The sequence below is a fragment of the Olea europaea genome, chromosome 1 (assembly GCF_002742605.1).
Source record: "Olea europaea var. sylvestris chromosome 1, O_europaea_v1, whole genome shotgun sequence".
NCBI classification, from domain to species: Eukaryota; Viridiplantae; Streptophyta; class Magnoliopsida; order Lamiales; family Oleaceae; genus Olea; species Olea europaea.
Window position 1 is genome coordinate 6,908,665 of NC_036237.1, and position 25,836 is coordinate 6,934,500.

The following is a 25,836-nucleotide window of genomic DNA, read 5'->3' on the forward strand; positions in this document are numbered from 1 at the left end:
AATAAATCATTTTTATTGGGACTTGATTGACCAAATCATTTTATTTGGGTTTATTTCGCAATTGGCAAAATATGAAGGTTGAATTGGATATATTTAAAAGTTTGGAATTTATATATATACTTTTGGAAGTTTAAGGATTAAAGGTTACTAAAAAGTAAAGTTAAGGGACTTAATTTGCAATTATGGGATTGTGGACAATTAATTCAACCTTTGACCCATTTTTTTTCTCATTTTCACACCAAAACACACACACCACCTACGAGAAGCAGAACCAGCCGAGAAAGAAGAGAAAAAGAGGAAAAGAAAAAGGGAAAAAAGGAAAAGAAAAAGGAAGAAGAAGGGGAAAAAGAAAAGGAAAGGAGGTAAGGTTGATATCTTCAAGTTGGGTTTAATTTTTCCATTTGTCTTAGATGATTAAGTATGGTTTATATTAAAATTTTTAGGGTTTTATCATGTAATAATAAAATGTTAAATTTATGTGATATATGTACGATTTGGAGCTCAAGCTTAGGGATTAATTATGTTTCAATTTTAACAAGGTGTTTAGGCAATGAAAATTTTGGAAACCCTAGAATCCGATTTTGGGGATTTTAATTAATTAATTGTGGAAGTGATTATATAAATGGAATATTTCATTTTGGAGTTGATTTTAAGGAGTAAATGTATATTAGATGGGTGGAAATTATGGTTACTAGTTTCATTAAATTGGAAAGTAAAATTAGTTTTAACTTGGGAAGAAGGTTTTGTTGATAAATTAGTTATTAGAAAAGGGATTAGAAAGTGGGATTAGCTCCATTGATCAAAAGAATATTTGGGAATTCATTCGAGCATCGACCAATTTTGGTTAAGTATTATAGAAGTAAATTTTAAAGTTTCTTAATTTAATAGTAGTTGATTAGCCATCTTGTTATGTATTCCAGGTGGTGACGAGGAAGTTGGAAGAGCCTATCGACCAGTTTAGGTTCAGCTTGTGTTATGTGAGTGGATAAATTTAATTATTTTTTTAGAAATAAGTATTTATTTAATTTTGAAGTTACGTATTTTACAGTTAAATCATTTCATTAGCATGTTTTATCGATATTACGTATTTCAGAATATTTCAAGTTATTTTTAAAAACCACCAAAAAGTACCCATGTGATTTTACCTCGTCTGCACTGGTGTGAATGTGTTTCCACAGTGTATGACTTCATATGGTTATTTTACCCACTCTGCGCTAGTGTGAATGTGTTTCCACAGCGTATGATCAGTATAGTGATTTTACCCGCTCTGCACTATTGTGAATGTGTTTCCATAGTGTATGACCATTTTATAGCTCTGCGCGCGAATTTCAGAATTTCAGAATTTCAGAATTACAGAATTTCAGAATTTAATGACCTTGCTATGTATATCGAGATTAATCGATACACGAGTATGGTTATTCAGGGTACATTTTTGGTGTGATGTTTCAGTATTACATAGCTTATCAGATTTTAGAAATAGATTTTACAGTATTTAGTTGATTCAGTTGAAAGAATGAAGATTTTAATTTAACGTATTGTGAAAGGAAATTTTTACTATATACTAGTATTTAGAAAGGTGTTATAAATGTTAAAGTATGACCTTTACAAATATCCACTCACTGAGTCGCTAGCTCATATTTTTGTCACCTCATTTCTTATCAGATAGAAGCTGCGTTGAGCCATATCAGAGCCTGTCGTTCGACGAGTTGAGCTTCATCGTGTCCTTGTTTGTATGTCTCATTTTGTTAATTCATACAACATATATTTTGGGGGTTAATGTATTTTGTATCAAAAATGTATTAAGTCTCATACCCATTGCATATTTTGTGTATGTTTTGAAATGGTAAATTTCTTTTTCAGTACAACTCCTTGAAGAATTAGTATTTTGATGGGCTAGTGTACCCTATTTTAAAGTATGTGTATATGTTTGGGATTTTTGGTTTTATTCTCAGGTGGTTTTAGTCCATTTTTCAGAGGAAACTCTGCCGAAATTTTTATAAAATTATTACAGTCAAAGCATGTCAAGTTTGCCTTGGTGGTGGGTCCGACATTTAGCTGGTATCTACCATCGACGCACGACACGTGTCGGATCCATTAGGGTGATCAGGACGGGTCGTGTCACTCACTTTGTAAGGAAAGAAGAGTGTTATCTTGTGCACGTTAGTTTACCAACATTTACATCTCTACAAAACCAAGTAATGAAACATTTTACTGAACATATACGTATTTTTTCTTCATATTCTACATTTTCCTCGTTTTCTCCAAATAATTTCTTCTAATAGGGTTCAGTGTTTTCTCCATGTAGCTACGGCTAAGGTGACGTCATCCCATTTTTATATACTTGTTCTTTGAGCCTTGACCTTGTTAATGTTGCTTCTTTTTTTTTTTTCGCCCTCGTTTTCTCGTGAAGATTATTTTGTTTTGTTTTATTTGGTTATTTTCTTGAAAGGTTTTAATCTGAATTTACGATATATTTCTTCTTCAAATGCTGTCTATTTTGAGTTCAAGAAAAATCAGGTAAGCAGCCCAGATTTTGATGGCATGCAATGTATAATATTTATGAATAAGTCTGCATTTTGTCTGTTGAAATCTTTTCTGTGAAAGTTTCTGTATGCTTACTTTTTGGGATTTATTTACTTCATTGCCTTTGAAATTTTGAATATATTTATCGACTTATCTTGTGATCTTGAAAAATACGTACATTTTGAAAGATTCTTGTTGATTTTTTGATTAGCAGAGTTAAATAAAGGAAGAATGAAGGAGTGCAATATATCAATTCATAATTTTGTGATGTGCTCCTTTATATTGAACCTAATATTTAGATTTTTAACTCTGCTTCTTGTAGAAACATTTTAGTGTTTTTTTAGCCCAAAAATTGCCATCTACAATGATTTTTGAAGCTAATTTTGAGACTTCTCTTTTGATCTATTGAAACAAATTCCTTTTTATGGTTACATTTTTTGTATGTAAATGTAAATATGAAATATGTGCACATAGATGGATAAGTATCTATGTATTTCTCTACATATATTTACTCCAGTGTGCACGGGGACATAAATTTTTTGTCCATAAACATTTATATGAACCTATGTATTTACTATGTGGTGATTCTTTTTGTTTTTCAAGATTTGATTAGAAATGAATTTAAGTTTGTGGTTTTGATTCGACACTGACAGAGTTTTGGTTATTTCAAATTTCCTCCCAACTGACAACAGAGCAATTGAACATTTATTTTTGATATGCTAGCCATGGAGCTGCATCTGTATTCTCTTATGTGATGCACATCAAATGCTTTCACCTCCATTTCAATTTTTAGTCCTTTTCAGGTCTATTATTTGTCGGCCGATTCACCCTCGTATACAACTTAAATACAATAACAGTTTGTTGCTTTCATACTTTAAATCCACACAAAAATTACTCATTCTTGAAATCTGGTAAGATATTGTTTTAGGAGCATAATTAATCTTGTGGTCACCGATGATTCTGTGATAGCAACAAGAGTATGGGGACACCAAAATTTTTTCATAGTTTTTTTCTGAATGTCATGGTTTTGTTGCATTTCTGAATATTAATGCGTGGGTCCATATGTTTAATGCTTCCCATGCTGCTGTCTAGGACCATTATATATGGTTGCATATTGTATTGTACCTCTGCATTTTGTTGGCTACGAATATGTTTTTACAGATACCGAAAGTTTTCTCTATTCATATTATTAATTATTAACGTGAATCATTCTATTCTGTTCCACCTTTGTAGTTCAATATGCAAGCAAAAGCATTCTAATATGCAGGTTCTAAGTAAATCTCTGTTCAAGTAATTCTTTATTATTACTTTCACTACTCCTGATCTTGTTCTTGTTTGAATCTCCCTTCCCAAAAGACTTGTACATTTTGCAGGGTTCAGTATATACCACGAGATAATAGTCTTGAATTATCATGTTTACTTTCCATTTCTTAAGATTGTTTTGAATTCATCTGTTTTACCATCAACTGGTAGGCTATTTCCAATCCCTTGATTTACAAAGGGTTATTTTATACCCTTTTTTGGCTAAAATTCTCATCTTTCACTTAAAAATTCGCATATTATTCTAGATCTTATTCTTTAGATCATGTAATGTCATCTGAAGCAGATGTACGTGTGTTCCCAATTAACAACGACCACTTCTAGTATTGGAAATCATAAGCCATGAACTGTGTAACCAAATTATTGAGTTACAAATACCGAAGATTGAGTTACAACTACTGAGTACTGAATATCAACCCTGATTCACCCTTAAATTGTTATTATGTTGGTGTATTATACCTTCTGACTTCCGTTGATTAGATTCTCAAGAATTTCTTTATTTTCATTTTTATTAGATATATATCTGATTTTCGTTTTCTTGTTTTAGTGTATAGCTTTCTTCCTCTCTTGTTCATGATGTGTGACGTGTTTATAAGAGTTAGTTATCATCACAAATTAGTTGACCAGTTCATATTATTAGCTTATTCCTTTCTGGTTTTTATATGTTGAATTTTCTTGATATCACGTTACAAAACTTTTTGAAACTTTTGGTGAGATGCAGACTATTATATAAAATTTGTAATATGCTTGCCAACTTCTCAAACACACTATTTACAGTTATTTTTGTTGGCTGATCGAAATAATTTGATAAAAAAGAGAGGATGCAAAGGTAAGATGTCACCTGGATTCTCATACCTGTTTTGGTAGTCAATTTTCTTTTGGCTATTAAGATCATGTTTGGCAAAGCTTAAAATTATGCAAAGTAAACATGTTTGAGGTTTTTATAAGTTTCTTCTCTTTTGGATTTTCAGTACAAAATCTAATTTTTAGGAAGTCTTTTTTTACTGTCAGAAAAAGTAGATTTACTTTATTTTTCTTAAGTTTAACCAAACATGCTACAATTAATGCCTTCCTATGAATGTATTCAGGAATCTTCTGCTTGATGTTGATGGACTGCTTCCAAGCCAGCAGTGACAAAAATACTCTGAAGAGCTGGTTTTTCATTGACAAAATGGTTGTTGCAAAGAAAGAGATTCAGGTTTCAATTTGAGTAGTTTGCAATTATCTGTATTAGCTGCACTTAGTATTTGAAGGTTTATAGTCGGCGTAGGTCTGTATACGATGGACCTCAAATCAAATAATTCATCTCCTTTTTTGACCGATCCCGCTCCTATTCCCTTGAATAATACACAATTAGGCATCCACTCAGGTCTGCTGCCTTATTCACTGAATGGCTCTGCTTTCTCTACCACACTCCTTCTTACGATCCCGAGGAGAAAGTCTGTAATACTCGATGATCTTCGATCGAGCTTGTTGGATGCTATGATATTATCATCTCCTACTCATAAAAAATTAACTAAAGATTCTAGCACAGAGCTAACGGCGAGTGATAGTGATTTTGCTTATCGCAATTGGATGGTAATGTTCCATTTCTTCTCTTTTTGTATAGTCTCAAGTATTAAATTTATTATTGTAGGAGACATGTGTTCTTATTCCGTCTTGGTTTAGCTCAAGTATCCATCAGCGCTTGCGTCCTTTGGGAAAATAGCAAATGATGCAAAGGCAAAGAGAATAGCATTGTTCTTGGACTATGATGGGACTTTATCCCCTATTGTAGATAATCCAGATCATGCCTTCATGTCAAATGCTGTGAGAATCAATCTCTTGACTTTTTTGACATGTTTGGTAAGGAAGTTTAGACAGTACTGGACATGTCTAAGAAAGGAAATAAGCTAATATCTTTCCTATTGTAGTGTCAAGTCCTATGAAATGTCCTATGACATGCTAATACCAAACATGTCCTAGGCATTGAGGATACAAATTATTATAGTGTCAAGTCCTATGAAATGTCCTATGACATGCTAATACCAAACATGTCCTAGGCATTGAGGATACAAATTATTATAAATATGTCAGTTTTGTTCCCTTTCCCTTGACTTCTTTTTGAAAAACCTGATAAATTGCTTCCATATGCGTGACGCTGTTAGAAATGTGGCAAAATATTTTCCAACGGCAATAATTAGTGGGAGAAGCGGTGATAAGGTAATTATTTGACTTCTACTTCATTGTCATTGCGTCAATGTCAATTAGGTCCTGTGTGTGTCTTCTGACATGTCATTCTTTCAGGTCTTCGAGTTTGTAGGACTAACAGAACTTTATTATGCTGGAAGTCATGGTATGGACATCATGGGCCCTGCTGGGCACATTTCCAATGACATGCAGGTAATGCCATGAGATATCTTTCTGCTCGAATGCATGAGCTCCAGTTATTTTATATAGATAAATTTAATGTGCCCCTTATGAATTTACTCATGGTGAATGTAGGGTAAGGAGGTTAGTTTATTCCAGCCTGCGAGTGAATTCTTACCTATGATTGACGAGGTGTGTAAAATCTTCTCTTCGTTAGCATACAATGCATTAATGCAAGAAAATAACTTTTTATTCAGCATTGTAATTTCATTCCATTTATGCTCAATACAGGTTTTCAAATCTCTTGTCGAGGTCACAAAAGATGTAGTCAGGGCAAAAGTTGAGAACAACAGATTCTGCATTTCTGTACACTATTGTAATGTGGATGAGAAGGTATATCATTTTGTTTTTGCGTATTATTAGCTTGTTCGGTGAGGTGGACCATACAACACTTGTTGATATTAAGGCCCCGTTTGTTTCCCATTTTTGTGAGAATAAGAATGAAAAATATATTCGTTATGGGCTCCACACAAAAGATAGAAATTCAAATTTTGTAACTTGATGTGATGAATAACGGTCATATTTTTCATTTTAATGGTGTTTCGCGCTGATTAGTCGCTAACAATTAAAAAGGATCAGACGATTGTGTAAGGGACAAACTTCTTGAGATAAAGTCCCAAAAAGGGATTTTTTTTATTGGCGATGACTTTACAATTGGAAATTAAAAACAAAGTGCCTCCAAGGGCGCAAGCACATGAGTTACTGAAAAAAGTATTTTAGTCTAAGTTAAGGAAATTAAAATTACATGTTCTCTGTTCGAGAGTTTTTGATTCGATCTTTTGCTCTATGTCTTTTCTCCCTTTTATACTTCATGGATGATCTCTTTGTGATCAACCGCCTAAAAAACTGCTTAATCGTCCTATAACTGCCCACTTTCCTTGTAATGGCCAACTTGTCATGAAAACTGCCTTTTTTAACTGCTGCCATTACTCTTCGTCGTTCAACTGCTTTCGATTGAATTCTTTGAATCGTGGAACGTGATAGGGCTGCTTTAATAACTGCTTTAATAACTGCACTTCTTGATAACCACGACGCTTTATGTTTGTTAAGACCTTGGGCGACTTGAAGGTTTGGGCGAGAATAGAGTAACAGCTCTGGGCGACTGTATGGCACTCCATTCGCTCAGATTCTGGGCGACTTGCAAGCTTGGGCGATGGCGTTACCGCATTCTTGGGCCTCCCTATTTGGGCCTTCATCTTGATTTGTTTGATTGGGCTTCGTACTTTGGGCTATCTGATTTGGGGATCTTCCAATTGGGCTTCACTCTTTGGGCCGTTCGAATTGGGCTGAATTTTTATGTGTCAACAATTACCCCCCAATATGGCAGAATTAATAATAATTATTAAATTTTACCATATATACTTTGTATTTCCAGCAACATTCGAAATTCCCAAGAATTCATTGTTTTCTTCTATAACTTGAAAAGGTGCGTCGTTTTGCAAACCCTTATAACCCCCAAACACGTCATTTCACTGCACCACTAAATCACACCTCAAATTTTTTGCGTCTCTCCCACGATTTACTGTTCATCTTTTGCTTCCCTACTACGTAACCCTGAAAAACTTCGTTCCATCTCAAATGGCTACTTCACAATCTCAAATTGGCGACTCCTTTAGTTTTGATGACTTTCAGAAACTCTTGAGTCGTCCATACATAACTCCGAGTTTTCTCGTGCCCGTCGATGTTGAACGCAATGAGTTCTACTTAGGTCATTTTTCAACAATGCAGAGGCAGTTGAACAGGCGGCGGTGGGTCAGCTGTTTCCTTGTACTCAAGGCCCTCCATTTCTAAACTCTCTGCCACTGGGGCCACTTCGCAAAAGAGGTATTCGCACTTGGCCTAAATCTGATGTAGCTTTCCGTAGGTGGCATGCTCGCCTTGTGGGTCATGGTCCTACTAAGGCACTTTTTGATAGAGCTAGGATTTCTGATTTATTAGAAATCTCTATTCGCCCCCCTACTTTTGATTTAACACTCTTTTCAGTTGCTTTAAGTTTTTGGTCTTCCGAGTATAATACCTTTATTTTCCCTCTTGGCCCCATGTCTATTACCTTAAGGGATGTTGGGGCCCTGATGAATCTACCACCTTTGGGCGATACCATTTTTCCTAGTATCTTGATTTCTGGTGGCGCTCCAAAGTTTGGTAAAAACTACACCGAATCTTATTCAAGCCTGCAAACCCTTCACAATCATTCGAGCGCTGAGCCTTCCCATACTGAGTGAGTGACCTTCCTTCTAGTTTGGCTTTGTAAATATGTTTTGTGTGTGCCAAGCATAAAGCCCTCCCTGAGTTACTTACCTATAGTGCACGAATTGGCGCGTGGCAGGCCTTTGAATTTATGTTCTTTGTTTTTGGCTGCCCTTTATAGAGGCATGGTCTCTCTTCAAACTCAATTGAAGAATGATGCATCTCCCACTGGTAGTGGACCTCTTTGGTTCACTCAACTGTGGTTGAGATCCTATTTTCCATTGCTTGGTGCTCCATCAATTTCTCGCTCCTCTGCTAGCTGTTATGGGCTAGCCATGGAGCCCTTGGCTCCTGTAAATATGTCCAGAAGGGACATTTTTTCATTCTTTTATTCTTTGGATCCAATCTCTTCCTTTTTTCCTTTTCCTCATTTTTTGACTCCAAACTATGTACACCCCCCTTCACTATAGACAGCGCGAGCACCTCCCTGCTTATTTGGATCCAGTTTTTAACCGGAAGGGAGCTATTTCATGATATTTTAACTGGGACCAATGCCAAGGCGGGGGTAGAAATTTATGCGCCCCAATTTTTTGCTCGCTAACTTGGTTTCGGCCAAACTTGGCCTGTTCCTCCTTGCTATTCAAGGAACTTAATTGACCGTTTTCATACTATTAATAAGGCGGAGGCAGATGCTATAAATGCTCGCAATCTTCTTTTAACCAGCCATTTTTTATTAGCCCCTTTCAATTCTAGCCACGCCATTCACCCTCTTTTTAAACAGCTCTGACCGTCAGTGAAGCGCAGACTATTTGCGACTGACGCCAATCGTGCCTTTCATTCACTAGACCAGCCGAGCATTTCTTTCCCTCTTCCTGTTTTAGTCACTCCCTTGTCCATTCGGAGTCCTTCTCCTTCTTGTCGCACTAAACAGTCTGCTAGTCCATCTTCTTCTCTCCCTGCCAAGCCTACTACAGCCAAGAGTGCCCCAAACTGCAAACGGCCAGCCTCAACATCTCCCATTCTGGAGGATGTTGTTGATGATGATGATGATGCCCCTCTTATCGTCAGGAGGAATGTAATTAAATTGGTTTACTCACAAGCATACTTTTCCTTACTTGAAACTTTTCTTTGTGCTGATGATCTTTTGGACTTCTCAGAAAAGCTCAGCCTCTCCTTCAAAGGCTTTGGCATCGACAGCTCCTGCTCGATCATCCTTCGCTGAGGCTGCTTCATCCAAACCGGTTGATGAGGGGGCTATGCTTAAAGAGACATCTTCAGTCCCAGAGTCCTCATCACAACCCATGGATGAGCCACCTTCTTACCAGGGCGTCAACCCCCCAAACATCGAAGCAGAAGGTAATTCAGTGTTTTGGTGTCTTACCTTTGCTTGTGCCATTGGTTTCTGATTTGTTGCTCTTGAGTTTTGCAGATACTCCTATGAGTCCGCCCGTTGTGGCAACATCTTCTTGCTCAGACAAGGGGAAGTCCCCACGAATGGAGGAGTCGTTCGTGGCAGACTTGGCTGAGGACATGCCATCTTCCACGATTGTTGATGAGGTAATCTTTGCTTCACTTCTATTTCCATCTTGTTCGTTGTAGTGAGAATCTTTAATATTGGCAATTTTCTTTGCAGGATGCTGACAAGATTGTGCGTTCTATCCAAGACTTTTTCGCTTCCTAGGGGTAAGTCCAGACATTTCGCCCTGCTCCATCTGATCGTCCTGCTGCTTCTTCAGAGGAAGATTTGAAGTTCCTTAAGGAGTCGATATTTGAGTACGTGTCCTTCATGGATATGGACATTGGAAGGGCTAGTGCTGCCAGACACAAGGATAAACTTGAGCATTTGAATGCGAAGTTGGAGCAAGCACTGACGCTTCCGTCGCTCAATCTTTCTGCTGATTTTAAAGTAACGTTGAAGGTTATCCACTCCGAGGTCCTTTCTTTGCTGGCCAAGAATGTTGAACTAAAGGCCAAAAGTACTCAATATCTTCGAGCCGTATCTGAGAAATAGTCTTTGCATATGGAGATTAACAAGGCTGAGGACGAGTTGAAAGAAATCTCTTCCGAAGTCATGGTTGAAGACTCTTTGATGGTTAATTTGGCTGCTCAGATGAAGGAACTTCAAGCCAAAATGGACGACTGCAGGGTGAGAATGGCTGCTAAAAAGTGTAACGCCTCCCAGGGAATTGAGCGAACTAAGTCCTTGGTCGAGTAGTACAAGAATTTGGAAGTTGATGATGATGCCGCGGCCGAATTGAACATCACTTCCTCTCGGCAGAACGAGGATTGGGAAAAATTTAGGGAACGAATTCGTTCAGTATGGGGTGGACTGTAGTTAAGACATATGATGTCTTTTTTCTTTTGTAATTTGATTTTTCCTTTGTAACTTTGTTCATCATTAATGAACATTAACTTCTTGTGCATTTATTTGACGTTTATTTATTTTTATTTTTTTAGTCGTCAATTCTTCAAGCATTTAACTGCTTCGTGCCAAAATCTTGCCCATTTGCTTTTGATATTTTCACCACTTTTCCTAAGACTTTGGGCTATTTAATTCCATTTACTAGGCAGAAATGTGGCTGTTCATATTCTGTCTCTTCATCTCCACCCCCTATAAATGCTTCGCATTTTCTATCTTCCATCTTCATCTTCATTTTCTTCTTCGATACTAATTTGCTGCCATTGCTTGGCATTCTGACAATCAATCCAATTCGAAAATGGACTGTTTAGTCCGCCCATTTTACTATTTGCCTTGATGTCAACTTTGGTGTGGGAGGTATAGGAAATATTTTCTGGCCAGCAGCGAAGTTTTTACCATCGAAGTTCTTCCCATCGTCTCTTTGTCCTTTACAAGAAGTCGATGATAGAAGGCAATTTTTGGGATGCTTGCAGGCTACCTTGCTTGCTGAGAATGCTTCTCAGCCTCTTTGCTCGCCATTGCAGCGATACATTTAGGAAGGTGGTGAGGCCAGTCCACCCTTTTACTCGGCGATCCCACCATTGCAGCGATGCATTTAGGAAGGCGGTGTGAGGCTCACTCAGCGATCAACCGGGAGATTAGCTTACTTTTAATTGTATTTTGTAGAGCATCCATTATTTGTATTTTTGCATTTTTGTAATGAACGTTTGATAATAAAGGATTTCATTTGAACGTATTTTGCTCTGACCTTGTTATCCTTTAATCGTTCAACATATTTTGATTATGTTCTTATCTGTTCACATTCCCATAAAGAAGGAACATATTTTTTCAAATATTTGTCGTTAATGAATCTTACGTGCTTGGTGTCATCTAAATCTTCCAAGTGATACGCTCCATTGGGCAACACACTGTTTATTTTGTATGATCCTTCCCAATTGGCGACCACTTCCCGTACTTTGGATCCTTGCTATCAAAAGGGAGTATCGTCTTCCACACTAGTTCACCCAGGCTGAACGATTTGGCTATGACTTTTTTATTATAAAACTTAGCCATTCTTTATTTTTGAACTTGCAATCTATCTAAAACGTCCAACTTTAATTCGTCTAACTCCAATAAATTTTGAACTAGTGATTCGGCATACTCATCATCATTCAACTTATGTTGCAAGCACATTCTAATCGATTGCACGTTAATTTTCATAGGCAAAACGACCTCCTACCCATAAACAAGTTGGAAAGGAGTAACTTTGGTACTTGACCGAGGTGATGTTCTATAAGCCCATAAGACTTTGTTCAGACATTCGTGCCAGTTTCTGGCATTTTCATCTATCATCTTTCTGATGATATTTTTTAGAATCTTATTAGAAGATTCTGCTTGTCCGTTGGATTGAACCTAGTATGGTGTGTAGTTTACTAATTTAACCCCAAACTCGCTCAAAAATTTGTTCACTTGATCCCCATTCAAAGATGTTCCGTGATCTACCATTAACGTTTGTGGAATTCCAAACCTATAAATAATGTGATCACGGATAAACTCTATAACATTCTTCTGGGTGATCTCTTTCAAAGGTACCGCCTCTATCCATTTGGTGAAATAGTCGGTTGCAACTATAACAAAAGTATGTTGCTTGGACGATGGAGAATAAATCTTCCCTATCAGGTCTATCGCCCAACCCTTGAACGTCCAAGGTTTAATAATAGGTGCCATCTCTCGTGCTGGCGCCCTTTGTATTGGACCATGTTTTTGACATGCTAAACAACTCTTTGCATATTGAACGCATAATTCTCCCATCTTTGGCCAAAAATATCCACTCCTAATAATTAACCATCTCATCCTTTGGCCAGCTTGATGAGCTCCACATATCCCTTCGTGCACCTCAGCCATGATCGTCTTGGCTTCTTGCAAATTTACACACTTTAGTAATACACCATCAGAGCGTTTCTTAAACAACTCTTCATCTATTAGTGTATAGTTCAGCAAACACAGCTTCATTTTCTTACTAATCCCTCCATTAGGTTTTTTAAGGAACCCTTTAATCTCTGTTCTCCAATTCATTGCATCTCCATCTTGTATGCAGTGAAATTCAATCTCTCGCCCTTCTATGAGTCACAAGCAATATGATTCCATACTCACAAGTAGACTTCCAATTCAAAACCTTTGAGTACCCTGAGGCCATTTGGGCTAACTCATTTGCCATGTCGTTATATATCCTATTAACGCATTGAAGTTCTACTTGATCGAATTCTTCTAATAATTCTTGGGCGATCTCATATTGACTTATAATGGAATCACTTTGGCATTTAAAATCACCAATCAATTGATGGATCACCAATTGAGAATCGCCCCTAACGATCACATTTCTTACTCCCATATCTATCATTAGTTCTAGGCCTACAAGTAAGGCTTCATATTCGGCCTGATTGTTGGTGCACATTCTGTCTAAAGTGAATGCGAACTTGTAGCAAATCCCTAAAGAATTAATCAATGCTACTCCTACTCCTGCACCTTTAGAGGTTTTTGACCCATCGAAATACAACACCCAAGGTTTTAACTCGAACGAATTGATTTCTAGTTCGGTTTCTTTAGGCATGTCAAGGCATGGATGATCGGCTAGAAAGTTAGCCAAAGCCTGATTTTTGACTGCCTTTTGAGGTATATATTGTATTTCGAATTCTGATAAAGCTAGTGTCCAAAGGCCTACCATTTGGTATAAAATAGGGCGCGAGAACAAATACTTAACTAAATTTACTTTAGAAATTAAATAAACGGTTACGGGCCGTAAATAAGCCCTTAATTTTGTACATGTGAAATACAATGCAAGACATAATTTTTCGATAGCAGAGTAATTACATTCACATTTCGTTAACCGTCTACTTAAATAGTAAATTGTCCTTTCTTCACCAAATTGGTCTTCCTGTGCGACCATTCCAGCTATTGATTCTTTTTCAGCCGATACATACACTTTCATTGGCTGTCCTTCGATTGGTGACACCAACACTGGTGGACTTGATAGATATGTCTTCAGGCTTTCAAAAGCCTTTTGATGTTCTTCTTTCCAGACGAATTCGTCCTGATTTTTCAGCTTTAAGAGCGGCGAAAAGACTTTAGTTCGCCCTGCACAGTTAGAAATAAAGTGTCTTAAAAAGTTTACTTGGTCTAGAAACCTTTGCAATTCTTTTTTGTTGCTAGGTGGTTTGGCTTCTAAAATGGCTTTCGCTTTATTTTTATTAAGTTCAATCCCTCTCTTGTGTACTAAGAAACCAAGAAAATTCCCTGCATTAACACCGAATGCACACTTCAAGGGATTCAACTTTAGCTTATATTGCTTCATTCGCTCAAACGAACATCTTAACTGTTCGAAAATGGCCCTCTTCTTTAATGGACTTGACTACTATGTCATCTACATACACTTCAACAAACTTGCCTATCATATTATGAAAGATTAAATTCATTACCCTTTGATAAGTTGCCCCTGCATTTTTAGGCCGAAAGGCATAACCACCTATTCAAAACATCCTAGAGACCCAGGGCATCTAAAGGCAGTTTTGTATATGTCTTCTTCAGCTATATAAATTTGATTGTATCTTGAATATCCATCCATGAAAGAATACATGACATGTCCGACAGTCGAATCTACTAAAGAATCCACCGTGGGCATTGAATACTCATCTTTGTGTGTAGCTGATAAGTGTGTTTTTACACACTTATTTAACTTACAAACATGACTTAAATATGGACAAAGTAGTTGAATTGTGACTTAATCTTGCTAAATTCATGCAATATAGGTGTTTCTAGGGAAAAGATGGAATTCAGAAGAAAATAGCCGAAAAAGGACCAAAACGGAACAAAGCGATAGTTCGAGGACCAAGTTGCAAATAATCCATAGATGAGACGGGAAATGGAATGAAGATTCAAGAGTTTTAAAGTTCAATCGGATGAGGAAAGGAGTCAAGAGGTGAAATATGGTCGAAGTATTATCAAGTATCAAATTTCAAGCGAAAAAGTTATGCTCGTGATTTTGAGTCTCTACTTGAGATTCATTTTTGGCATAGTAAATATCAGAATTTGAGGAAGCCTATTTCTATCAAAAGTGTACATATTTGAGTTTTCTTCCCAATGCACTTTGAATCACTTCAATCAGAGATCGGGAGAGAAAGTTATGACCAAAATACTAAAAGCTGTCCGGAGGAAAAATTTTATAACCATACGGCCGCATGGTTATAATTCCTTGCGGCCGCACAGGGTATTGCAAGGATCCAAATGAGCTGAAAAATTGAACCATGCGACCGTATGGTTTAACACCATGCGGCCGCATGGCTTTAAGGTCGATAAAAAATTCTGAAATCCCGTTTTTAATTGAAACTCTTTTGGGGCTCCGTGGGGACATGATATAAAAGCCAAAATTCATCAGAAAAAGGGCAGAACATCCAGGGAGAAGAAGAATACAACTTTTGGAGACAAGGAACACAAACTTGAAGTCGATTTCACAAGGATTCAAAGGGGTTTTCAAGGTTTTGTTCAAGAATTCAGATTTCAAGAACTTTTATACGGGTGTTATTCCTTCTAGTCATTAATTTCATTTTGTTTTCTGTAATTATGAATCTTCTAGGCTAGGGTTTTAATTACTAGGTGATCGATGAACCGTTGTTTGTTATCTTGATTCTATATTTCATGAACTTGATATAAAGATTCGTTGGATATTTTGATTGATTTACATGCATTAATTTTCTTCCGCAATTAGTGGCCAATGATTGTGTGAGTATTGATGACTTGTTTCTTACATTCGAGAGAAGTGGAATAGGTTCGATAAGGTGTAAATTAACATAGGGTCCGATAGGGAATAGAGATATACCCCTATGCTTTATGTAATTCTTAAATTGTTCACAAAACTACATGCATTCTTGTATGTTTGCATCATCCATAGAGATATAGGCTGGTGGTGTGCAAGAATAGGTCTAATATATATCGAGAGAGTATATTGGATAGAATAGGAACATTGAATTGGCAAATTTTCATCGAATCATTAATTTTATGAAATTAGGGTTTTTATAACTTCAATTGGGGATTCGTGATCCTAGTGACTTTAATTTGATTCATTTTAATAAATTAGCTTTTAAACTTGCTTAATTTCATTTACTTGAGTGTTTAAGTCGTTTAATTAGAGAAATTTTGAAATTAGGGTTTTCAATTGAAATTAGGGTTTTGAAATTAGGGTTTTTAGTTGAAATTGGGGCTTTTTGCACTTAGATCACATTTTCACTCAATTAGATTCGGTTAAGGTTAGATTAAATAGAATTGAACTACTCAATCTCTGAGGGACGATATTCGGACTTTTAAAAATCCACTTTATTACTTGTTACAAACCGTACACTTGCGGTAGTTTTAAATCGAAAGAATTATTTCGTGAACAGTAGCTATGTTTAAATTTCTAAAGTCTATACACACCCTTATTTTACCATTCTTTTTTAGTATTGGCACGACACTGGACAACCATTCGACATATCTAGCTGTTCTAATAAAACCTGCTTTCAATAATCGCTCTATCTCTTTCTTGATTTCGGGGAGTACATTGGGAGCAAAACGTCTAGGAGGCTGCCTATGAGGTTTAAAGTTAGGCTTAGTTGGTAACTTATGTTCCACCAAGTCTCTATCTAAACCAGGTATTTGTTCATATTCCCAAGCAAAACAATCTCTGTACTCTTTTAGCAAAGCGATTAATTTGTTACTAACCTCTTGGTCGCGCATCTGGCTGATGAATGTTGGACGATCTTTTCTATCATTGCCAATATTTACTTTGATTAGAGGGTCTTGTGCTTGAGCGTATCTAGATTTGGCGATCCGCATCACTTCGTCGTCCAGTTCCCTTGTAAGTACTTCCTCTTCTAAACAGTTCACCTTGTCGACTTCTCGGCCAATGCTTTGCTCTAACTCGAATACTGCCAACTTGTCCTTCAGTGCTTTTAGGGCTGTCTCTTCCTTCGCCTTGTCATTGCATTCCTTATTGAAAGCCATTAGTCTGGCTTTGAAAGCCTGAATGTCGGCCATTTGCTTTCGTAACTTAGAATCCATTCAAGACTCCTTGATTATTCTTTTACCAATTACTGGCTCTTCCAGGGCCACTATATTTGGCCTCATCTGTTTGAACATTTCAGTGAGTGCGTCCACTGAAAATGGTTCTTCACTTTGCGTGACAACCTGAGTTTCTTTCCCGTCTTGTACTACCCTGACATGTCCATAGTTTCCTTCGTACATGAATTTTTCCACTGAGTTTGCTTCTGCGACAAAAGGCCTATGATCGGCCTGTACCACCTCTGCTTTTCCTTTGTTATTCCAAAAGATCAAGCATTGATGGAGCGATGAGGGTATACAGCGACTTCTGTGTATCCAATCTCTTCCTAGTAGCACATTGTAACTTGTAGGACCGTCTATTACAAAGAAGACAGTGGTCCTAGTAGTTGTCCCTATAGTTATGTCCAATGGCATAACTCCCTTGGCTAAAGTTGCTCCTCCATTGAAGCTCGTGAGGATGACTTCTGTAGGAATCATGTCACCCTCTGTCTTTGCAAACTTCCTCATCATCCTAGATGGAATGGTGTTTATAGTTGCTCCATTGTCGACAAGCACTTTTGTTACTGGGATGCCGTTAACTAAAGTTTTAACGTACAACGGCCTCAAATGTTTAGTCAATTTCATGGTTGGCCATTTAAAAATAACCTTTTCAGCAGCCTCTATTTCTACTTCCTGCTTGTTTTCTGTCGAATTATCCCCCTGTGATAAGTCGACGTGCAGTATATCGCGCTGATCCTCTGTCTTCTGAACTTCCTTCTTACTTTTTTCTAATGCTTCCTCATCAGTTATCCAACCTGTGGGAGGGGGCATTATTCTTGGAGGTGACCCATACTTTTCAGAGCGAGGCACTCTCTTCTTCCTTTTGAGTGTCCCGTACAGTATGTAGAAATCAAAAGGATGCCCAGATGGTTCCCTCAACAAGTCTACTTCGCGAACTCCCTCTCGATGTAGTTGTTTCAACAGAGTATTGCGCGATACTCCTCTCTTTCTTCTTTCTGCTTCTAGGTCGATTTCTTCTTCAATGTCTGTCATCCCGTCGTCCTCTTCATCGTTGTAGGCCTCTCTAGAAGTCTGGCCTTCTTCACATACCAGCACGCAAGCTTCTCCTCCCTCTCTTTTTCTTTTTCTTTATTCTTGAATTCATTGGCCAGTAAGTAATTATTGGCCACTACAGGAGGTAACGTACCAAACTGGATGGTAAGGGGCTGATCTTGATCTTCTCCATCCCTTCTGTCTCGCTCGAACTTTGATCTCCCAGAAGAAGTTTCTGGCAATTCCTTCATTGATTCATCTGTACCGGTCTCTTCACTGTTTTTGAAGACATTTCGATTGGCTACCTTGAGTAGTTCAGGCGCTTTAGGATGTGGCACTCCCTGTTGCTGCCTCATTATCCGTCCAGAATTTTGTTGGAAAAGCCTTTGTTGGGTTCTAGTCATCTCGTCGAAGGGTATTGCCCTTCCTGCATTACACTGGAATGAATGCCATACATTTGGTCGGCGAGGTTGCAGCCTAAATGTTCTTTCATTATCTGTTGGCTTGAACTGCCTCTCAAAAGGCGGTCCTCTATAGAATGATGTACCTCGCCCTCTACCAGACTGAGTGTTTGGGAAGAAAGTAGGGCGATGGGGATGCTGCCATGTCCTTGGTTTCTCCGTATTTTCATTCACTTCTCTTTTACACCTTGCACACAGGACGTCTTCGTCCTTTTTTGGTTCTTTCTCCTTGATTCGTTCAAAGATGCTGGGATGTGGTCTAGGATCCTCTTCTCCATCATCTACGACCAATTTGAATTTTGGCAACTTGTTTTTGAATCTAGATGTCACTATGTTTACTCCAAGTGGCTGTGGGAAAGGATTTTCGCCCACTGCCATCTTCTTCTTATTATCGAACGTAATTCGTCCTGATTTAATGGCATCCTGCAATACATGGCGGAAAACCAAGCAATTGTTAGTCAAATGTGACAATGCATTATGCCACTTACAATACTTTTTACCCTTAATTTGTTCAGGGTTTGGCAATTTGTGCTTATCGCTCAACTTTATCTACTTATCCCTATATAATTTATCAAATATAAGGTCAGCTTTGGTTACGTCGAACGAGAACGTTCTAGCCTTTATGTTTCCATCTTTTATGGGCTCATCTTTGCCTGATGGTCTAGGCTTGGCCATTATGGGACAACTATAAGTATCTCCTTTGACCAATTCGGCCAAACACATTTCGGTCTGGTCGTATGACTCGTCACTGATGGTATGAACATCAAAATTTGGGTCTTTGTAATAAGTCCCTTTACTAGAATTTTTCATCTGTTCTTCCTCTCTTATCAGTCGTTCATACCTAATCACATTCGCACTTAACTGGAAGAGGTCAGGAAATTCCTTGTCTTGAAATTTCTTCTTTAAATCAAAGCTCAAGCAGCCCTGAGCGATTTTGAGAAATTCTTTTTCGGGCAGAGGTACAAAACACTTGCTTCTTGCTGTCTTGAACCTTTGGAGAAAACTTTCTGCCCATTCGTTTGGCATTTGACGTAGATTCGCCAAATCAGCCAAAGTGACTTCAGACTCAGTTTTATAAAACTGAGCGTGAAATAACTGTTCCAATTGTTGCCATGTTTGAACAGAATTCGCTGGCAAGTTGATGAACCAAGAGAAAGCTACTCCTATTAATGAACTAGAAAAAAGCCTCATTTTATGGTAATCGGTTACATCACCACTTTGTAATGTGAATCGCCCTATGTGTTCTAGAGTAGACACCTCTCCTAAACCAGTAAACAGTGAGAATTCTGGCACCTTATACCCTCTAGGCCATGGGTATGCTTGGTTTACCCAATCAGGGTATGACTTTGTGTAAGTCGGCCTAATGACGGGACGCACCCCAAAAGCCAGTTGATCCTGTACGATTTCCATAATTCGATTCCTCAACATGACGTTGGGGTCATATGGAATTCCTACATGATGGTTAACCGGTTGATTTGCATGAGGTCTGATGTTTGGTCCTTGATTGGCAACAAAATTACCATGATTAGGTCCATTACCATTAGTCTGAACATCTATTCCCTCATTAACACGTGGAATATTCTGTCAATTGTTTAGGACATTATCTCTTATGTTTGGATTACCCCCAAGTTAGGCATACCACTACCATTGTTCTGATTTGGCACTGTAGTACTCCCTTGATTTGAAGTAGAGGGACCAGAAAGCGGTTCTACCCCTTGATTCGGATTTAGGACCGAGGGATTATGTCCCACAATTGTCCTAGTTTGAAAGTGATTTATAAGAGGTATAATCGGTTGACATATTTGGCCTACTAACTTATTCATTGTTTCATTCAAAGTATTTAGTTGTTTGGCCATATTGTCATAGTGTGTATTCCCATTTTGGGTAAATCTTTCCATATTATGAATATTTCGAAGATTTACCTGTTCAACAACGTCTTGTGTGAGTTCTCCAAGTAATGCACGCATGGTTCGAGGACTCAATTCCGTCATTGGTTCGTAACGACTCTTACTGCTTTGATTCTATCCATCTGTTCGTGGAGAGGCATGCTGCTCCTCATATCGCTCAATCACAGACTGGATTCCTCCCTAGCTTGCTGCTTCCTTATCGGATCTCTGAGGCATATTGTTTCACCTTTTGTACTTTCAACACCAAACACCACTGTCCCACCGGGTGTGCCAAATTGTTTCGCGCGGATTAGTTGCTAACAATTAAAAAGGATCAGACGATTGTGTAAGGGACAAACCTCTTGAGACAAAGTCCCAAAAAGAGGTGTTCTTTTATTGGCGATGACTTTACAATTGGAAATTAAAAACAAAGTGCCTCCAAGGGGCGCAAGCACACGAGTTACTGAAAAAAGTGTTTAAGTCTAAGCTAAGGAAATTAAAATTACATGTTCTCTATTCGAGAGTTTTTGATTCGATCTTTTGCTCTATGTCTTTTCTCCCTTTTATACTTCATGGATGATCTCTTTGTGATCAACCGCCTAAAAAACTGCTTGATCGTCCTATAACTGCCCACTCTCCTCATAATGGCCAACTTGTCATGAAAACTGCCGTTTTTAACTGCTGCCATTACTCTTCGTCGTTCAACCGCTTTCGATTGAATTTCTTGAATCGTGGAACGTGATAGGGCTGCTTTAATAACTGCACTTCTTGATAACGACGACGCTTTATGTTTGTTAAGACCTTGGGCGACTTAAAGGTTAGGGCGAGAATAGAGTAATAGATCTGGGCGACTGTATGGCACTCCATTCGCTCAGATTCTGGGCGACTTGCAAGCTTGGGCGATGGCGTTACCGCGTTCTTGGGCCTCCCTATTTGGGCCTTCATCTTGATTTGTTTGATTGGGCTTCGTACTTTGGGCTATCTGATTTGGAGATTTTCCAATTGGGCTTCACTCCTTGGGCCGTTCGATTTGAGCTGAATTTTTATGTGTCAACAAATGGGAAAAGAATGTGAAACAAACAGAGGCTAAAACATGAAAAAGAAGTTAAAACATTGTTCATAGAACTGTCAAATCCTGCATAACATTGCGTAGTCACGTACCAAACAAATTTCTTATGTGTTATTGTTCTTTGACTGATGAAAGGTGATCCCCCTTCTCATCTGTCTGGATTTAACGACAGAGTTGGACAACAATTGGTCAATACATCCAAGAAATTTTGAAACAGTATCCTTGTCTGCGGTTGACACATGGGTGGTAGGTATTGCCTCTCATCCAGCTTGGGAACTACTTTATTCCCTCTTTTCAAGTTTTGCTTTACACAATTTTCATTCCATCCATTCTTATTTGGTTTTAGGTTTTAGAAATCCGACCAGTGCTCAACTTGGACAAGGTTAAGGCTGTTGAGTTTCTGCTTGGGTCACTTGGTGAGTGAACTTTAGGCATACTCACGAGACTGTAGACTGCTACCAAAGTATTTATTGAAAATGATGGCTTTTCATGTAGTGATGAGATTTGATTAGATGGTTTAATATGTTTTGTATGGGATAATTTTGGAGGTAGAAAATAGTTGGTTTTTTGTTGGAAGTTAGTAGTATGGAAGATTTTGATAGAAAGTAATTTAGTAGACAAAGCAGGTAGGAGAAATAAACTTTATTAGAATGACAATAGCTTTTACTTACAATGGCTTTTTTTGCTTACATATAAATGAGAGACTCATGCCCTATTTATAGACCATAGCTAGCATATGATTTCTTCTAAATAATTCTACATGTGCCCTCAAACTACACAAACTTTTTTGGTGTCCAAGTTTCTTCGTGAATTCTAGATAATTCTGATTTTTTTTTATTATTCTTGTTTGTCAAGCAATTCTAGGATATTCTTGCCAAGCAATTCTAGGATCTTCTAGAAATTCCTAAAATATGTGTCAACCATCAATAGAAAATAATGCACATTGTATTGCAGGGATGATTAACTGTGAAGACGTTCTTTCCATATATGTCGGAGATGATTTAGCTGATGAAGATGTGTTTATGGTAATGTAACGTATCAAGACTAGAATTTCCTACTCATCGAACATTAATATACAAATTTAAACTAAATGACCTGTTAATAGGTTTTGAGAGAGGGTAAATAAGGTTATGGTATTGTGGTTTCTTCTGTGGCAAAGGAAACCACTGCTTTTTACTCTCTCAGGGATCCATCAGAGGTACTGCCAGTTTCTAACTTTATTGTTATTACGAATGACTGCTTCATTTTTCTTGTTCATAAGGGAATATTTGCATAAACAAATTTGTTTTATGCTGGTGTGAAAGTATGAATTTGCCCCAAGACTTGAACGAGCCAAAATAAATGCAAAAAGGAGAAAGGACGCCCCCCAGGGCACATCCCAACCGACAAAGATGAGGGCGCTTCAAGGTTGGCAGATCAGAGGTCGTGAGTTCGATTCCTGAAAGCCTCTTGGAAGGCAGATATTCTCCTGGAAGGCAGGAGCTCTACTGGAAGGTAAGGTGCAAAGATGGGAAATGACTTGTTTGGCACTTTGGCAGATCAGTTGGGGGTGCTTTTGAGCACTGGTCAGTTTGGGGCACAACCTGCGGTTTAACCTGTCTGCAGTTTGAGGGGCTAAGGTGTAGACTCCAGGATTTAGTCACTGTAAGGTGGACACCTGGATATCAAAAAAAAAAAACGGAGAAAGGACAAATTTTTGCAGCTTAACAAGATTTATTTCCTTTTTCTACATTGATACTGTACAGTCCATATTGTTCGAAAATAAAATGGATGGAGGTATTATATATAATATGATATGAAGTATATGAACGCAAACAAACAACTAGATAAAAGGTAAAATATCAATCGGCAGATGAACGAAATATTTTATTCAATTGATAATATATATATATATATATATAATAATTGTGCCTACACAATTATTCTATATTTTAGTAATACAAAACTTGTGAAAAAAGTCTAGTATTATAGGGGTGCATGCCAAATTCTAAAAATACCACAAATATGGAAATAAAATAAAAAATAATGTGAACTAAAAGGAAACAATATTTTTTCAATAAAAACGTGTGGAATAAAAGAAATAATATTTTTTCCAATAAAAGCACGTGTAATGAATGAAATAATATTTTCCCCAAAAAATTCCTAATTTAATTTGGGTAAAAAATTCAACAATCTCTACTTTAATACAAATTTCAATGCAATGAACGAGGCTCTAAAATTTCTCCAACTAGAAAATATATCTGACTGTAACGAAAAAATTCGAATTACCAATCAATGTCAAAGCACACACGGTAATAGAATCAACTTCCAATGTTTTCATAGAAGGCCCTCGGCTAGTTTCAACTCTTTAAAAAATGCTAAAAGCGTGTACAACTGAATTAACATCTACTTAGTCCAGTGGGTCTATTCCTAGCAATCAAATCCAATGGAACCATAAGTAATGGTGGCAAAACGAAATTATCCATATCTTCCAAACTCAACTGAGTAGTATTCTTCAGTGGACCATGAGCCGAATCCCAAAGATATAGTACTAAACTGAATCTCCACTATAATACTAATTCCTTGTTAACTTTTCTTCACAAATTCTGCCTAACATTGCAAGATATAACTAGGACCTCTTCCGCCCCTCTAATACAATATGAACGCCCTGTCGAATCCTCAAAACTTCACCTCCTCCAAAAAACGAGTACCATTTTGAATCAACTGTACTTAACGAAATGAGATTTTTCTTCAAGTCTGAAATATGTCCAACATGATCAAGTGTTTTACATGTTTCATCCACCAATTTCAACCTAACTCAACCAATACCTGTTACTCGATAAAGTTCGTTGTTATTCATGACAACAACATATTGTGTCGCCATTTCGTATGTTTCAAACAAATTTCGATTGGGACACATATGGAATGAATAAGGTGTATCCAAAATTCACTCCTCGTTAGGTTTAGATTCCATGATAGAAATGGTAAAAAAATCTCCATCACTCAAATAGTTCTTAGCTATGTTGGTCTCATATGAATTATTTGATTGCTTTTCATGATTTGCAATCAAATTACATTTGTTCTACAATCTTTTGCAATTCCTCTTAATGTGTCATTTCTTATTGCAATAATAACAAACCTGATTATTGAAATTCGAGCTCGACTTACACCTTCTCCGATCACCATGAACAACAAGGCCTTCTTCATCAATCCAACCAAATGCTTTATCTTGTTGAAAAAAAAGTCATTATACGTATCTTAAATGGTGAGAGTATCACGATTATACTATATCGTGTCTTTAAACGAAGCGAGCAACGACCACAAAGGATTAAAGCCAAATTTTCTTCATCACACTTCACCTCTAAAGTCTTTCAAATCAACGACAAATTTCATACTTTGTGGTTGTCATCAATAACAAATACCTTGAATAAATTGCAACCAATAGCTCTGATACTACTGTTAGGGAAATAAAATGGATGGAGGTAATATATATGACATGATATGAATTATATGATTGCAAACAAACAACAAGAAATAAGACAAGGAATTAATTGGCAGATGAACGAAATATTTTATTTAATTGATAATATGGAGAAAACAAATACAATAATTGTGTTTATTGTGTATTTCAGTATTACAAAACTTGTGAAAAGAATCTAATATTTATAGAGATGCATGCCAAACACTAGAAATATCACAAAGATGGAAACAAGATAAAAAATAATGTGGAATAAAGGAAAAAAAAATTTCAATAAAAATGCATGGAATGAAGGAAATAATATTTTTCCAATAAAAATGCATGTAATAAAGGAAAAAGTAATTTTTCCAAATAAATTCCAATTTACTTTGGGTAAAAAATCCAACACATTACAAAACTATCCATGAAAGTTTTGAAGATAGAACTCCATTCATATGAATTCTAGCCTCTCAAGAAACGATTTTTTGTTTCAATACATGCAGGTCATGGAGTTTCTAAAGACCTTGGTGTTATGGAAGAAGACAAGTGCAGTATAAAAGGAAACGGGAGAGGATCAAATTATATATCATTAAGTTCCAATTAATTGTTTATTATCGTGTTACCATAAAAGTTACAGAGAGGTTGAGGGAGCAGAGGTGCCTAATGAAGCTACTTTAAGCTGTGACAGGAAGTTTGTTCTTGCTTAGAAGTTTTTCTTGTAAGTTTTCTTCTTCTATCTTCTGCACCAAGGATGCCCTCACACTGGAGTCAATTCGTCTGTAACTGTAATTTTGTGTACATGATCTCCCAAAGGGAGAGATTATGCGGCTGTTTGAGCTCTATTCTTTTCCAATTTTTTCTTCACATCTCATTTGCTACAGTAGCAAAAATATTTAAAAATTAGAGTCTTCAAATTGTCAGAATTGAATGCATCTGACGGGGCTGTTGGAAATGAATATGGACTAATTTACCCTCATTGTCTCACTCGAACATCCTAAACAAAAATATATGGCAAGGGCATAGAT

At 37.2% G+C, this 25,836-nt stretch overlaps 1 protein-coding gene across 5 annotated transcripts; it reads left to right on the forward strand.

Annotated features, from left to right (window-relative positions):
* Positions 1-25,836, forward strand: LOC111391631 (trehalose-phosphate phosphatase A-like). 5 transcript variants are annotated; one of them, XM_023016963.1, is made up of 10 exons: positions 1-362; positions 921-977; positions 1,663-3,790; positions 4,932-5,041; positions 5,213-5,652; positions 5,991-6,045; positions 6,130-6,225; positions 6,328-6,384; positions 6,484-6,585; positions 25,315-25,836. In XM_023016963.1, exons 5-10 carry the CDS (start codon positions 5,633-5,635, stop codon positions 25,366-25,368), a joined length of 384 nt encoding a protein of 127 aa, XP_022872731.1. In that variant the 5' UTR covers positions 1-362; positions 921-977; positions 1,663-3,790; positions 4,932-5,041; positions 5,213-5,632; the 3' UTR covers positions 25,369-25,836. The 5 variants fall into 5 exon arrangements, 3 of the variants coding, with proteins under 3 accessions (XP_022872731.1, XP_022872794.1, XP_022872678.1); XM_023017026.1 differs by having other exon boundaries at positions 5,480-5,652; XM_023016910.1 differs by having other exon boundaries at positions 4,932-5,652.